Source organism: Crotalus tigris, unplaced genomic scaffold, assembly GCF_016545835.1.
Source record: "Crotalus tigris isolate CLP2741 ecotype Arizona unplaced genomic scaffold, ASM1654583v1 scf7180000024437.13266115, whole genome shotgun sequence".
Taxonomy (NCBI): domain Eukaryota; kingdom Metazoa; phylum Chordata; class Lepidosauria; order Squamata; family Viperidae; genus Crotalus; species Crotalus tigris.
This window is the reverse complement of record NW_024100606.1, coordinates 4,262,012-4,276,112: the sequence shown is the minus strand read 5'-3', so window position 1 is coordinate 4,276,112 and position 14,101 is coordinate 4,262,012. Positions and strand designations below refer to the sequence as shown.

Genomic DNA, 14,101 nt, shown 5'->3' with positions numbered 1-14,101 from the left:
GTGCTTAGTTTAGATAGGCATTATTTATCAGTCCCTATAAAACTTGAAGGTAAATAAGCAACTTCTATTCTTATGAAACATTTCCTCTTTCTTTGAAATGCATATATGGCCACTAATAGACTGCTTAGCATAGTATTGCCTCCACGGGAGAAAGAGAACAAAATGGTTTCTTCCCTATATTTTGAAAAATTCCCAGAATGTCATGACAGTTCATTGCATATGGGGGACTCTGAAATGTTTAAATTGACATGTATGTAAAGTATTAATGCTACTTATGTCTGATCTATATTGAATGGGAAGCAAATTCATGAAGATAACAGAATAACAGAATTGGAAGGAATCTTAGAAGACTTCTAATCCAGGGGTTCCCAAACCCCAGGCCATGGTCCACTACCAGGCTGCAGCCTCTTTCAAACTGGGCCACGTGAGTGATGGACAAGAACATGCACACAAAGCTCCATTGGTGTGAGTGGTGAACAAGCACTCATGCATGAAGCTCTACTTGTGCAACTGAAGGGAGCTGATGCTTATGGACGAAGCTCCACTTGCATGACCAGAGGGCACTTGTGTGCAAAGCTCCATTCACAGGAATGGAGCTTTGCATGCAAGCACTTTCCACACGCATGAGTGGAGTTTCGTGTGCAAACGCAAGCACCCTCACTCACATGCAAAGCTCTATTCACTCGAGTGGAAGGTGCAGGTGCCCCCTGCTCACACCAATGAAGTTGTGCATGCACGTATGCCTGCCACTCATATGCCAGTGGAAAGGTTGGGGACCACTATTTTAGACCAACCCTCTGCTCAAGCAGGAGACCCTATACCATTCTGGACAAATGGCTGTCCAATCTCTTCTTAAAACCTTAGTGATGGGACACCCACAATTTCTGGAGGCAAATAGTTGCATTGATTAATTGTTCTAACTTTCAGGAAATTTCTCCTTAGTTCTAGGTTGCTTCTCTCTTTGATTTGTTTCCATCCATTGCTTCTTGTCCTGCTTTCTGATACTTTGGAGAATAGGTTGACCCCCTCTTCTTTGTGACAACTCTTCAGATATTAAAAGACTTGCTTTCATGTCACCTCTAGTCCTTTTAATTAGACTAGACAGACCCAATTCCTGAAAGTATTCTTCATAAGTTTTAGCCTTCAGCCCCCTAATCATCTTTGATGCTCTTCTCTGCACTCCTTCCAGTTTTGGCAACCAAAACTGGACTCAGTATTCCAAGTGTGGCCTTACCAAGGCATTATAAAGTGATACTAACACTTCACATGATCTTGATTCTTTTTTTTTTAATAAAAAGTTTTTTATTTTCCATTTATTCATACAAAATACAATTCAATTAAAATAAATTCCTAACCATTGGTACCGCCTGCCCATTCACCTCAGGGCGCGTTCACCCTCTCTAATCCTTCCCTACTTCCCTCCTCTTTCTCTCCTCCCCTCCTACTCTCTTCCCCTCCCCTTCTCCTCTAACCATCCTACTTCCTCCCTGCTCCTTCCTCCCCTCTCATCCCTCTCACACACATGAACGCAGCATAGGGGAAATGCCCAAGCATTTACCACGACTATATTATCATTACCCACCCACTCACCCACCCACCCACCCTCAACCCTCCCCCCCTCACTTCCCAGAGTACAGAGTTATTAATAAGAAAGTTAACAATAATAAAAAAAGAAAAGAAGAAAAAAGAAATAAAACATCATACTTAACCTTTAACTCCCCTTAAATTAAATCATATAAACAAATCTCTACAACAGTTACTATAAAATTTACTCATAAAGTAAATGAAACTTTATAGTCCCATATTTTTTCTGAATATAATCTATCCGTCTTCTCCATACAATAATATATCTTTCTTGTGTATGATCCTTCAAATAAGCAGAAATTTTTGCCATTTCTGCAAAGTTAGAAACTTTAAATATCCATTCTTCTAAAGTAGGCAACGAATCTTTCTTCCAATATAAGCCTACTAGTAACCTTGCTGCAGTTAATAAATTCAACATTAAAGTAGTTTCTTTGTCATTTAAATCCACAAAGATACCCAACAGGAATAATTGAGGGGTGAACTTTATCTTCCTTTTAAAAATCTTTTGAATGTTCCACCAAATCATAATCCAAAAAGCCTTTACCTTTTTACAATTCCACAAAAACATGAAAATATGTTGCATCCATATTACCACATCTCCAACATTTGGGTTTTAAATTTGGATACATACAAGATAATTTTTTAGGATCTAAATGCCATCTGTAAAACATTTTATAAAAATTTCCTCTCAAATTTTGAGTTTGTGTAAATTTAACATTTCTAATCCAAATTGTCTCCCATAAGTCCAATGGGATCGGTTCCTGGATATTCTGAGCCCATTTAATCATACAGTCTTTAACCACATGATCTTGATTCTTGATTGCAGAAAAAGATTGTAGAGAAAGGTCTGGACTATTCCAACATAATAGGTGATGCTAGGAATTTATGCATAAAAAAATTGTGTTCTGTTTTTCAGGTACAGTAAATTTATAAGACTTCTTTGGACTTCTGTTTTTAAAATTGATTATTACTAGCATGTAGTAAATTTACCTGTCTTCGTCGACGCAGTTTAGGAAGCCCAGGAGGAATGTTGTAGTTCAGTGCAGAAAATAAACACCCTGAAAGAAAAAAAATACATATTACATAATGGAGAAGGATATCATATATGAAAAAATAGGTAATCATATTTTCAGTTATTTAAACTGGGACAAAAGATGTGATCAGGCACAGTATAGCAATCTATATACATATACTGACTTATAATCTTATGTTACCATCTTGATACAATTATACTGAAATATCTAGCATAACTACCTGATATCAATCTATGATATGATTTCTTCCAATGCATATCAGTTGAGATGCCTGAAAGAAGAAATCATCTGAATGCTCACCACCTATTGGAAGAAATATTTTTGTTGCATTCTATTCAAAACTCAAGATAGTTGTCATCTTCCTTTCAGAAAACACGTCTTAAGAATTACAGCTCACCATCAGAGCTGTAATTTATATTACACCATCATTTATATCAGGTCTATACCCATCTCCCTTCCTTGGTAAGAAAAAATCCTGCCAACAAATAATCAGCTATTTCCTTTCATGGAACCTCAGTGTATGCAAAGCAGAGCTTCATTTCAATTAACAGAAATCTTCTAGAAGAGTCTGTCCCTAAAGTTTTCCAAATTCCAGAGAGAAATCTCTATCACTGTACACTCAAAGACATTTCAGACTAAATCTATTTATTGTCAAGGTCAAAGCACTCTGGCTACTGAAACACTACAGAGTCACAAATGTGAAATGGATGTTTACATAAATTGAATAAAATTAAAAATAAATAATAAAATAAAATAAAATAAATAAAATATATTCTCCACTTTAAATGCAGAAGACCTTCTTTCAGACTATGAAACACACTCTTTTGAAAATTTTATCATTTCCTTAAACAGGTTTTCAATTGTTATATGATCATGCTATCTATTTTATTAGGAAGTTTAATCTAGATTTTTTATGTTTTTTTAATTACCAAGGGAGTAATTAAAGTACACTCCAGAGGAAAAAAAGAAGGTGAAAATAAAACACACCAAGGAACAAATAAATAAACCAGGGGGAAAGACTGGCAATGAAATATTGAGGTATCTCAGTACTCAACAGAAATTAAATCCCGCAGATTTGCATTATTATAGGTATAATTTATTGAGACTATAGTTAAGAACAGAATTCCAAAAAAATTAAAGGAATACAGAGATAAAAGCTGGAAACTCATTTCCTCCAATTCCCAAATTACAAGATACAACATCTCTTGGTTGAAAGGCCTGTTTACCTGGTTCTGTGCAACCACGGGACATGCGAGGTACTGGTGTCTGGTAGATTTGGTGAGGAAGTGGCTCCTGCTGTAGGGGATTTAAAAAAGAAAAATATTGCCACAAGAAACATGTATTTCCACACATTGTATCAGGCAATACTTAATTCAGTTCAGTTTAATTAAAATGATCTGTTCATAGTATCCTGTTATTTAAATAAAGTCCTTTATGTTTGTACGAATGGATAGGAAGGCTGCCTATATCCAGTGGTGGGATTCAAATATGTGAATAACTGGTTCTCTGTGTGGCTGCTGCTTCTGGAAGTCCATTCTGGGCCTGGGCAACAAAAAAATTAGCTACCAGTTCTGCCAAAGTGGTGCGAACCAGTTGAATCCCACCACTGCCTATATCCTTATGTCATAATTGTACAATTTCATTCACTAAACTCCCTTTTCATAACCCTATAATTCCTTAATTAGAGTTTAGGTGACTGGATGAAGCTGAGCTTTTTTTCTTTGCACCCTAGAGAGAAACATCTGCTGCTACCTAGGACTGAACTTTCAACCTTCTGAATGCTAGGCAGAAGTTTCTACTAATAGGCCACCACCCCAGTCATTGCAATTTTATTCACTCTTGAGTCTCAATGAAGGAGAATATTTGTAGCTTGGAGCTGAAATGAAGGGTTCTTGTTGCTCTCTGAGCTTGCTTGTTTTCTTGCAGACATTTCATTACCCTAACTAGGTAACATCATCAGTGCTAGTAAGGAGTGCTGTTTGTTGTCTGTTTATATTCTTGCCTGTCTGGGTGGTGGGAGCAGTCTTAGGGATTCTTTGATTAGGCTGTTCACTAATGCCTCTGTAGCAGTTTCTTGATTGGAAAATTGCTTACTTGATTGTTGATCTGAACAACAGAGTTAGAGTTAATCTGCGCTGATCTGAGTGCTGATTACTGGAGGAGAAGTGCTGGAGTCTTTTTCTCTTTTGGGCTAGTTGATTGTCTCTTTTGCATAGTCTATAGATGTTGCTAATGTTTATGTATCAATTGATGGCTGATTTGTCAGAGTGCCAGTCTTCTAGAAATTCCCTGGCATTTTTGGATTTGGCCTGGCCTAGGATTGTCACATTTTCCCAGCTGAAATTATGGTTAAATCTGTCTATATGTTGTGAAATTAAAGAATTTTCGTCATGCCTTTTGACTGCCAGTTGGTGTTCATGGATACGTTCTGCCAGTCTTCTGCCTGTTTGTCCTACATAGCGGTTGTTGCAGTTCTTACATTGTATGTTGTTGATGACTCTTGTTTTCCTTCTGGGGTTGCTGGATCTTTGGGTTTACTTAGGACGTTTTGAAGGGCTTTAGTTGGCTTATGTGCTATGATGATTCCATGTGGTTGTATAGTCTATTTGCGGTTTCTGAGATATTCTTGATGTATGGCAGTGTAATTCTTTTTAGAGTTTGGGTTGGTTGTGCTATATTGGGTTGAGTGGTTAGGAACTTTTTGATGAAGTTGTGTAGGTATCCATTTTTTTGGAATGTGTTGTATAGATGCTCCATTTCCTTTTTCTGCTGTTCTGGATTGCTGCATTGAGTTTGGGCTCATTTAAATAAAGTCCTTACACAGCTTCTATTCTATAGAATTAAAATATAAACAGACAGCAAACAGCACTCCTTACTAGCATTAATGATGTTACCTAGTTAGGGTAATGAAATGTCTGCAAGAAAACAAGAAAGTTCAGAGAGCACCAAGGACCCCTCATTCTTGGGTCTATATTAAGATAATTTTTCAGACATTCTGTGAAGGTAGAATAAATTAATCACAGAATAGGAAGGATCATGATAGCAAGCTTCTTCCTTTACATATGTCTATCTAAAGAAAATATTCTTACGTGTAAATATATTCATACTACTGAATATATATTCATACAAACAGGAATTTAAAATCACACCAAAGGATTCTTTGTTTTTAAAGTGCCTTTAATTCTTCAAATTTATGTTGTTTGGAAAGATAACATAAATTGCTACCACAGTACCAATCTCTACACTGATATGTTCATTGTACTCTAATGTTGAGCTGAAAAGCCAAACATGAGGGTCAATTCTAGTGTCCCATATAGCCATGGTAACAATGAAAGACTTTTTTTGTAATCTGTGTTCCACATAGTATCTTTGGCTTGCTTCAGAAGATGTCTCCAGAGGTATACTCTCATGCTGTATGCAGCAGCTAAGCCGATTTATTTTTGGGTCAATTGCTATCCTATCTAGAATTGGTCAAAGGCAATTTTTTCATTTGCACTGATAGAACTCTGAAGAATTCATAGGCATGCCATTTTCCATCAGTGAGAATGTACCTCACCTTGACTCTAAGGTCCTGAGCAAAAACCAAATTGTCCCTGCTTCACTCAGAGGTTCTCATAGAGTAAAAGGAGCTTTATATCCTCCACTCTAATAGCAACAATTTTTTTTCTTTACATCACCAAGCTTATGAGTGCAACCTGCTTGTATTGTACTGATTGAATGCAATTAACCCAAGCCTTCTAGTGCAGGGTTTTTCAATCAGTGGTGCGCATATCACAGGTGGTACTTTGGCACCTGGCAGATGGTATGCAACCATTCTAGAGAAATGATAGCGGGGAGGAGAGGAATGAGCTGAAGTGGCAGCAGTGCCACACAAGCCTGAAGGACAGACAGATGGAGTTGCAGCTGTTGGGGCTCAGCAGAAGCCCCAGGGTCAGTGCTGGGCTCCAGCTGATCGGTGCTTCTGGAAGCTGGAGGTGCCCTGAAGTGAAAAGGAGGAGGAGGGGGGAGAGAGGAGAGGATATAAAAAGAGGTTTTGGCAGGAAAGGGCCAGCCAGGGACTGCTCCCCCTGGGTGTGCGAAGAGAAGGCAGCGAGCACCTGGCATCCATGTTGACCATCCCTGCTGACCACTGAGAAAGAAAAAAGGCAAGAGAAGTGCTTCCTTTTCCCCCAAGGTGGGAGCTGAGAGGCACAGGGCACGATGCAATCGGCGGCACGTTGAGAAAAAGAAACAAGTACTCCAAAAAAACCCAGCTTTCATTAGTTTGCACCCTGCCATCGCAGAAGGTCTCTGTTGAGGGCATGGGGACCCCCTCCAGCCCATGCGCATGCACACACACACACACACACACACACACACACACACACACACACAAACAAATGCACAGGTCTGGGAAAGGTGAGCTGAGAGCCATACAGAGGCAATGACAGGGGGAAGGGGTCAAAATGTGAAGCCTCTCCCCACCACTGCCTGCCTGCTGCCACCTCTGCCCAGAGCCTCCGGCAATTTAAAAAAAAAAGCAGGGGAAGAAGGAAGGAAGGAAGGAAGGAAGGAAGGAAGGAAGGAAGGAAGGAAGGAAGGAAGGAAGGAAGGAAGGAAGGAAGGAGAGGCAACTTGGTTGGAAATGCCCCAGTTCGAAGGAGAACGCAATTTTGTGTTCTGTTTTGTCACAGACAGAACTTTGTTGGCAATCCAAATTAACATTAGTATTCTTGAATTGTGAGCTCTTCAAGTATCCCCTCCTTGCATGTTGCTAACAGCCATTTCCAGTGGGGAAAATAGGACAAAGCAGAGTGGGGGGAAACATTTTCCTTTGCTATATTTCCAGTCTCAGTTAGACCAAGGCAGGATCCCTACAAGAGAGCCCTTTTAAGAATTATGTATTAATAGAAAAGCAACTAAGCTACCTCTGTTCCTAAATGCTAATGCTGTGGCACATAAAAAACGGAGGAGCTCTGATCAACGATCATAGCCACTATTTTGACAGTTTTGATGTACTGTTGTCTATGGACGCCCCCACTAAATGCAAGCATGGATAAACTGAGCCTGGTTTGTTCTCAATCTTTTAAGTAGCCCCAAACTACTAGCAAAAATGGCATTTAATCACAAGGCAGGAGGCATTGAGAAATGTTTCCCTTTTTGCATTTGAGCATCCAAGAAGGGAGAGGAAAGGAGAAAGGGAAAGAGGAAAGACAAAGAAAAAAGAAGGAAAGAGGGGAAGAGGGGAAGAGAGCAAGGAAGGAAAAAGGAAGAAAGAGGGGAAGGAAGAAAAAGGAAAGGAGAATGAAGAAGAAAGGAAAAAGAAGAAAAGTGGAAGGAAGGAAGGAAGGAAGGAAGGAAGGAAGGAAGGAAGGAAGGAAGGAAGGAAGGAAGGAGATTATAATGAGAGGGAGGGGTCTGAGGGAAGTCCTGATTTAGCACTTGGCCACAACCAGCCCTGCTGCCGTTTTGCCATCCTCTTGTCCCCTCCTCCTGACTCTCCTGGTGGTCTCCCATCCTATCGCTGAGGATGCTTTGGTTACAAAGCATGGAGAGGAGTGGGCCTCCCTCTGATCCACACATTTTGTCCTCCCGCACACACCATGAGCAACCTGGCCAAGGAGAGCAAGTTAAGCAGCAACAGCCTCAGGAGAAGGTAAGCCCAGCCGGGCACCCCCTTGGGGAAGGCTGGGCTGAGCTGGGCGCTTGCCCTCCACTGCCCAGGGCTCTGGGCAGCCTGCACCGCCAGGGGTCCCCCACATGGCCAGAGAGCAAAGGAACCGCCACTGAAGAAATTAAAACCGGTATTTTCCTTTTTTTTCCAGTTTGTAACATTTTATTAGATTATGGAATAAAATACAAAAGCAAATAGTAGGACACAGTAGGGAGAAAGAAGGGGGGGAAAGTGAGGGGGAGAAGGGAAAAAGAAAAGGCATTGACTTCCGACTTCCTCTGTTGCAGTAGAAGGAAGCATTAACATTGAACCTCAACTTTTTACTTTTCCATAATAGTATAAATTAGCCATTTCTATAACAACAAATGAATCCAATCAGTAAAACCCAAAATCCCCCCCCCTTTTTTTTTTTAGTCATCAAATTTTTGACACCTTGCTAAGCACTGGTGGTACTTGAATATTGTTATGTCCTAAAAGTGATACAATCTGTGAAAAGGTTGAAAAGCCCTGACCTACAGGATAATTGGTAGGAAGAACTGATTGGCTCATGCTGTGTTCAGCATTTTGAATTCAGTAGAAGTGAAAATTACTGCAAATCAGCTCCAGGCTGCTTTTGAAGGATTGGGGAATAGAATCCATGGTGGTGTAGAAAGGTCCCTATTAGCAATTAATCACCTCTTTCTCTGGCCATCTCCTCTTAGTCTGCTCTCTGAATTTCTCCACTTTAGACAGCACTTGTTTTTTTTAATCACATAGTGGAAAACTGCTTTTTTTCCCCCCCCTTTTCATGTTTCTCTGTGTACAAGAAAGATTGCTACTGCCTCATTTTTCTACAATCCCATTTTTCGGACTTCCCCTCTATGTATGACATACTTTTCAATTTTCAGTATTCCATCCCTTAGCTAATTTCTTCCTCCCCCCCCCCACCACATTGGTCTCTGCCTGCCACGCTAGTCCATTACATCTATACTACATAGCATTATTTTATTTTTCAGAACCTCATAGATCCAAACTGCATCAAATTACAACTACTGTCACATATTCTGACAGCTCTTCAAGGTCTTAAATCTTCCTGATCATTCATAAATCTTTTAACATGGGTGACAGGGAAAGAACGTGGAATATCCACATATAAAGCAAATGTTCTGCTACAAAGCTCTCTTTGATTGTTCTCTTGTCTTTTTTTCAACTATGCATTTCCATCCACCAGTCTCTAATTTTTCTAGCTTTATAGTTAGTCCTCGATTTAGGACGATAATTGAGCCCAACATTTCTGTTGCTACGTGAGACATTTGTAAAATAATTTTTGCCACTTTTTACAACTATTCTTGCCACAGTTGTTAAGTGAATCACTGCAATTGCTAAGATAGTAACATGATTGTTAAGTGAATGTGGTGAGCTGCCAAAAGTCTGGATTTTGATAATGTGGCCATTAAAATGCTGCAATGGTCGTAAGTGTGAAAATGGTCTTTTTTTTCAGTGATGTTGTAAATTCTAATGGTCACTAAATGAACTGTTGAAGACTATCTGTATTTTTCTTTGGCTCTTTTTTCTTTCTCTGTCATGTCTCTCAGTTACAATATTTACTATTCCCTTCCCTTCTACATTCCTTATTGGCGAGTGGCTTGAAGCCAGCCTGCCTACCTCAGAATCCTAAACGCATCCCAAGATGAATTTTTTATTCCAAATGGCACCATTTCTAACCTCAGACCAAGGAACTGGATTACTTATCATTTCCCAATTGTCTCTACCATCCTGTTTGATCCAGCAAGAGGGGCATGCTCTGGATACTGTCAGCTAGGATGTTGCCTAACGGGGTTCAGAAGGAGAGCCTTTTCTACTATGGGTCTCGCCCTTTGAAATACCTTTCCCCTTGAGATTAGATTGGCCTCCATCCTTGTGCCCTTCCATAAGGACTTGAAAACTTAGTTTTGTGCCCAGGACCAGGACCCTACACATGTGACATTTTTCATTTTTATTTTTTCATATGTATTTTATTGCAAAGGTATTTTATTACCTTGAGTTACCTATGTTAGATGGGCAGTTATATAAATTGAATAAATAAATTCAAGCAGGAATGGCTCCATTATAAAAATCACAGCCAAGGTAAATTCAGACATGTGGAATGTTTTCTGGGAAAAGAGTTAAAGGATAAATTTAAAATAGTAACTTAAATGTCTTAGGTACTAATAATAACCTCCACCGTTTTATGTTCAAGTTTATAGCAAAATATCTAGGTAGTGGTTAGCAGTTGGAAAATAAGTGGAAAAGAATGAGGGAATGCATTACTAAAAGTTGTTTTTGTTGTTGTTGTTGTTGTTGTTATATTTTTGCTTATGTTTATCTTCTACTTTGCTTTTTGTATTCTTTATTCTTTTGTTATTTCTCTTTATATTATCTGGAAAAGCTTATATAATAAAAAAAAACTTTCAAAAATTATAAGGGTATGGGTAGAGACAAACAAAAACACCCCTAGAAGTCAATCAGGGCTTTATCCTGAACTACCACTGATCCATTTAAAATCCTTTCACCTCTACTCCACACAAAGGAGAAAGGAAATAACTGTTAGCATCACTACTCATGTTCTTGCTCTTGTTTTATGTTCAATATGTGCAAAACTACCCCTGTGATGTGTTATGAAAGCCACAAAGCTACTAAGCCATCTTCTCTCTTAAAGGACCTGTGAATTAATTGCATCCACATATAGCGCAGGAATAATCAAAGGGTGGAAGCAAAAATACCATTATGAGAGATCAAAGTATTTACATGTTCTAGATATCTGAAACTTTGCAGAAGAAAACATCAGCTTTGCCCCAATTTTGGATAAACTGGTATAAAGCCAAAAGAAGCATGAGTCAGTTCTCTCTTAGCCAATATTGTGAGATCTCACAGTTTTTGAACTGTTTCTAGACTGATGAAAAGATTCTCCATGTGCCATGTGCATCAAAGTGTTACTGTTATTCAAGACTGAATAACACCCTGTTCATGCTTAAAAATTGTTTCTTTCTTATTGGTTCATCTATTACAATATTAAAACATCCTAAGCTGAAAATCAGTTTCTTCCTCCTATGTTAAGCTGAAGTTTATGTTTATGTTATCTCAATTTCTTTTTCCTCTAATACTTTTTGAGCAAAATATTGTAAGTTTCCCCAACCATGTTTTTCATCTAGCAATCTCTAAAATGATTGTTTGGAATAAAGCAATAGTAAAACATCTATGCAAATTGGGGCAGATAAGAAGTAAAAAGGTAGAGGAAGCAGTTTCTCTGGGGGAAAAAAAAACATGGAATCTTCTTTCCTTTGCTGCTATGGTAACAACATTCAAAAGAAGCACCCTGGGAAACTCCTTATCCAGGCTTTTACAAAAGAATGGATGCTGGAAATACATTAGGCCAACTTGTGGGGAGAAGCAGATTTAGAAGTTACCTAAGCCATTTAGCACCATAGAAAATGATCCCAATTTCTTTGGAACCTGATATGATATGCTCTGTATTGGAGAATTTTTAGAATCTGAATATGATATTTTCTTTAGCAATTTCTGGAAGATTTGCAGCCATAATAGCCTCCCTATCCCTTAGGGAGAAAGAAAGGCACATTTTGAAATCAATACATTGATTGTAGTATAGTATTTTTCTCAACAAAAGTGTTGAGAAAAATAAAACACACGACAATTTCTTGATAAAGGTTGGAGTTAATTAGCCCTGCATGGGTCTGGCCTTGCAGTTTTAAAGGTGGCATTTTTCTTTCTTTCTGTTACCATGCCAAGAAAGCCTAAATAGAATGTATGTGTATTATTCTTATATGTCACTACTGATCAAAGCAACTGTGCATCTTGTAATGGTTATCTTTTATCCTAGGAACAACCTAGTGATGTTGGTTGGTCAAGTGAGCTTTCTAGCTGAAGAGAAATTTGAATCCAGGCCTCTGCAATTCAGTGCCAGTAATTTTGCCCGGACACCTCACTTTGACACTGATCCTGTCTTAGAACAGACTCCCAATATCTACAGAAGTTTACAGGAGGGAAGGAAGCCAATACGAACTTCCTTTCACCTCTGGGGATGAAACACAAGTGAGGTATCTCCATGGCAGTGATGGAATTACAGCCCGGGCCAGGCTTTCCTTACCGCTTGATGTTCAAGTGAATCATGAGGCTTCAGGAGGTACGCATCTTTTCCATCAGAGAAAACACCACTGAAGAAGTGCAAAGAAATACGAAGAGGTTACATAAAACACTAAAGCAACTATATTTACATTAGGAGGAAAAAATTAAGAAACAATATTCAGGCAGACATCAGTAACTTCCTTAGGACAAAGTTACAGGTTTCTAAACAGTTGCATGTTAAGCATTTCCATGAAGCAATCATAATAGACATTTCTTACTCTCACTCAAGAAAATAAAACAGAATATGGACCAAGAAATGTCTATGTGCAGATTACAACCCCTTAAGAATTATTAGGAAATATGATTACCAGGTGCTAAACTGGCCTTCAATGTCACAGAAACCAGTTACAGCATCCCCAAACCCACTCAGCAATGGAGTAGCAACTTTAATCTAGTTTCTGATTGATCAGAATTATTATTTTAAAAATATTTATGATCAGAATTATTATTTTTAAATGTCTAAATTAATTCTTCATCTATAAAGGATATCGACACAGCCAATTAAAAAAAATACAACACAACCACAGTGACTTTGCCTTGATGGAAACCTGGCTTTCTTTGCCATGTTTCCTTTTCCTATTTCACAGTTCCTTACTCACTGTAGGCCATGGCAGGTAGATAAAGCCACAAAAGAGTTTGCTTCTCCACGGAGATTGCCTTGATAGTAACAGTGCTCACTTGTTCCCTAAAAGAGATGTAAAAACATCATGTTTTCTTTTATCTGCTTAAATTCTTCTAATGCAAATTGGCTTGTTCTTCAATACAAGAAGCAAAAATAAGCAATCAACCAGCAAGGATAAATCAAACCTTCCCTACCACAGCACTATCATTCAGATTCTTTATGCTACTCCAGAAACAAGAAGGGAGTCTGTAGAAAATAGTCGTTGATATTATCACTCATTCAAAAGATGGGTAGAAGAAAGTATGTGTAGTCAGTTTATTGGAGGATGAGAGAAACAGAGTATCCGACAGAGCAGGAAAAATGGGAACATTTTTTTGAGAAAAAATAAAGAAAGAAGTTTAATTACAAGTTTAAGGACTTAAAAACTATAGGAAACAAGGAGCCAAAGCATTATTTAGAAACTTACAAATGAACTAAGAGTCCAGATAAATTTGAAATAAGAGTTTGGAATTAATTATTAAAAAAAATTCCCCTAGGAAAATATTTTTGTTTTTATTTTATTTTTTAAACGTAAGATTTTAAAAAATAGGCACTAAACAAACTAGAAGCAAATAAGATTACAATTAAAGGAGAAGAATACTTAAATTTGACTTACAAATACAGTAGAATAGAGCAAAATATTTTAACATTGGACATTTTGAAGGATATTTTTAAACAATGGACCCAGAAGTTAATTTAACAATGACTGCCTCTATAAATAGACTTTATTTACAAGATGTTATAGAAGAGGAACAAGTTTTATCAGACAATACTGAGATCAATTTGAAAGTGGGTTTAAAAATAACAGGCTATAAGAATGAATGGAAAAAAGATGTTACATGGACATATAAAAGAAACTAGTTGATGTCTTCATAATTAAAAGGGATATACAAATAACAAACCAAGAGAGTAAGCAAGATAAATATTTTATGAAGGTTTGAAAAATTTTATGAGAGAGAACAAAGAAAAAAATGAAAAGAAATAAACTTCTAGGGCACTATTTGAAGT

General features: G+C 38.0%; 1 protein-coding gene across 10 annotated transcripts in view; it reads right to left on the bottom strand.

Annotated features, from left to right (window-relative positions):
- The window catches only part of ADAM11 (ADAM metallopeptidase domain 11), a 108,515-nt gene that overhangs the window by 44,350 nt on the left and 50,064 nt on the right, over positions 1 to 14,101 (bottom strand). For 9 of the 10 annotated variants that reach the window (XR_005555195.1, XR_005555196.1, XM_039331564.1 and 6 more), the window contains 4 exons: positions 13,032 to 13,117; positions 12,395 to 12,461; positions 3,845 to 3,914; positions 2,575 to 2,642 (listed from right to left, as the gene is read on the bottom strand). Coding sequence is in view for 8 of the 10 variants with exons in the window: in XM_039331564.1 (XP_039187498.1) it covers positions 2,575 to 2,642; positions 3,845 to 3,914; positions 12,395 to 12,461; positions 13,032 to 13,117 (291 nt within the window). In the remaining 2 variants the exon portion in view is untranslated. The remainder of the gene's footprint in view (positions 1 to 2,574; positions 2,643 to 3,844; positions 3,915 to 12,394; positions 12,462 to 13,031; positions 13,118 to 14,101) is intronic. The other variant, XM_039331566.1, reaches the window with a different exon arrangement.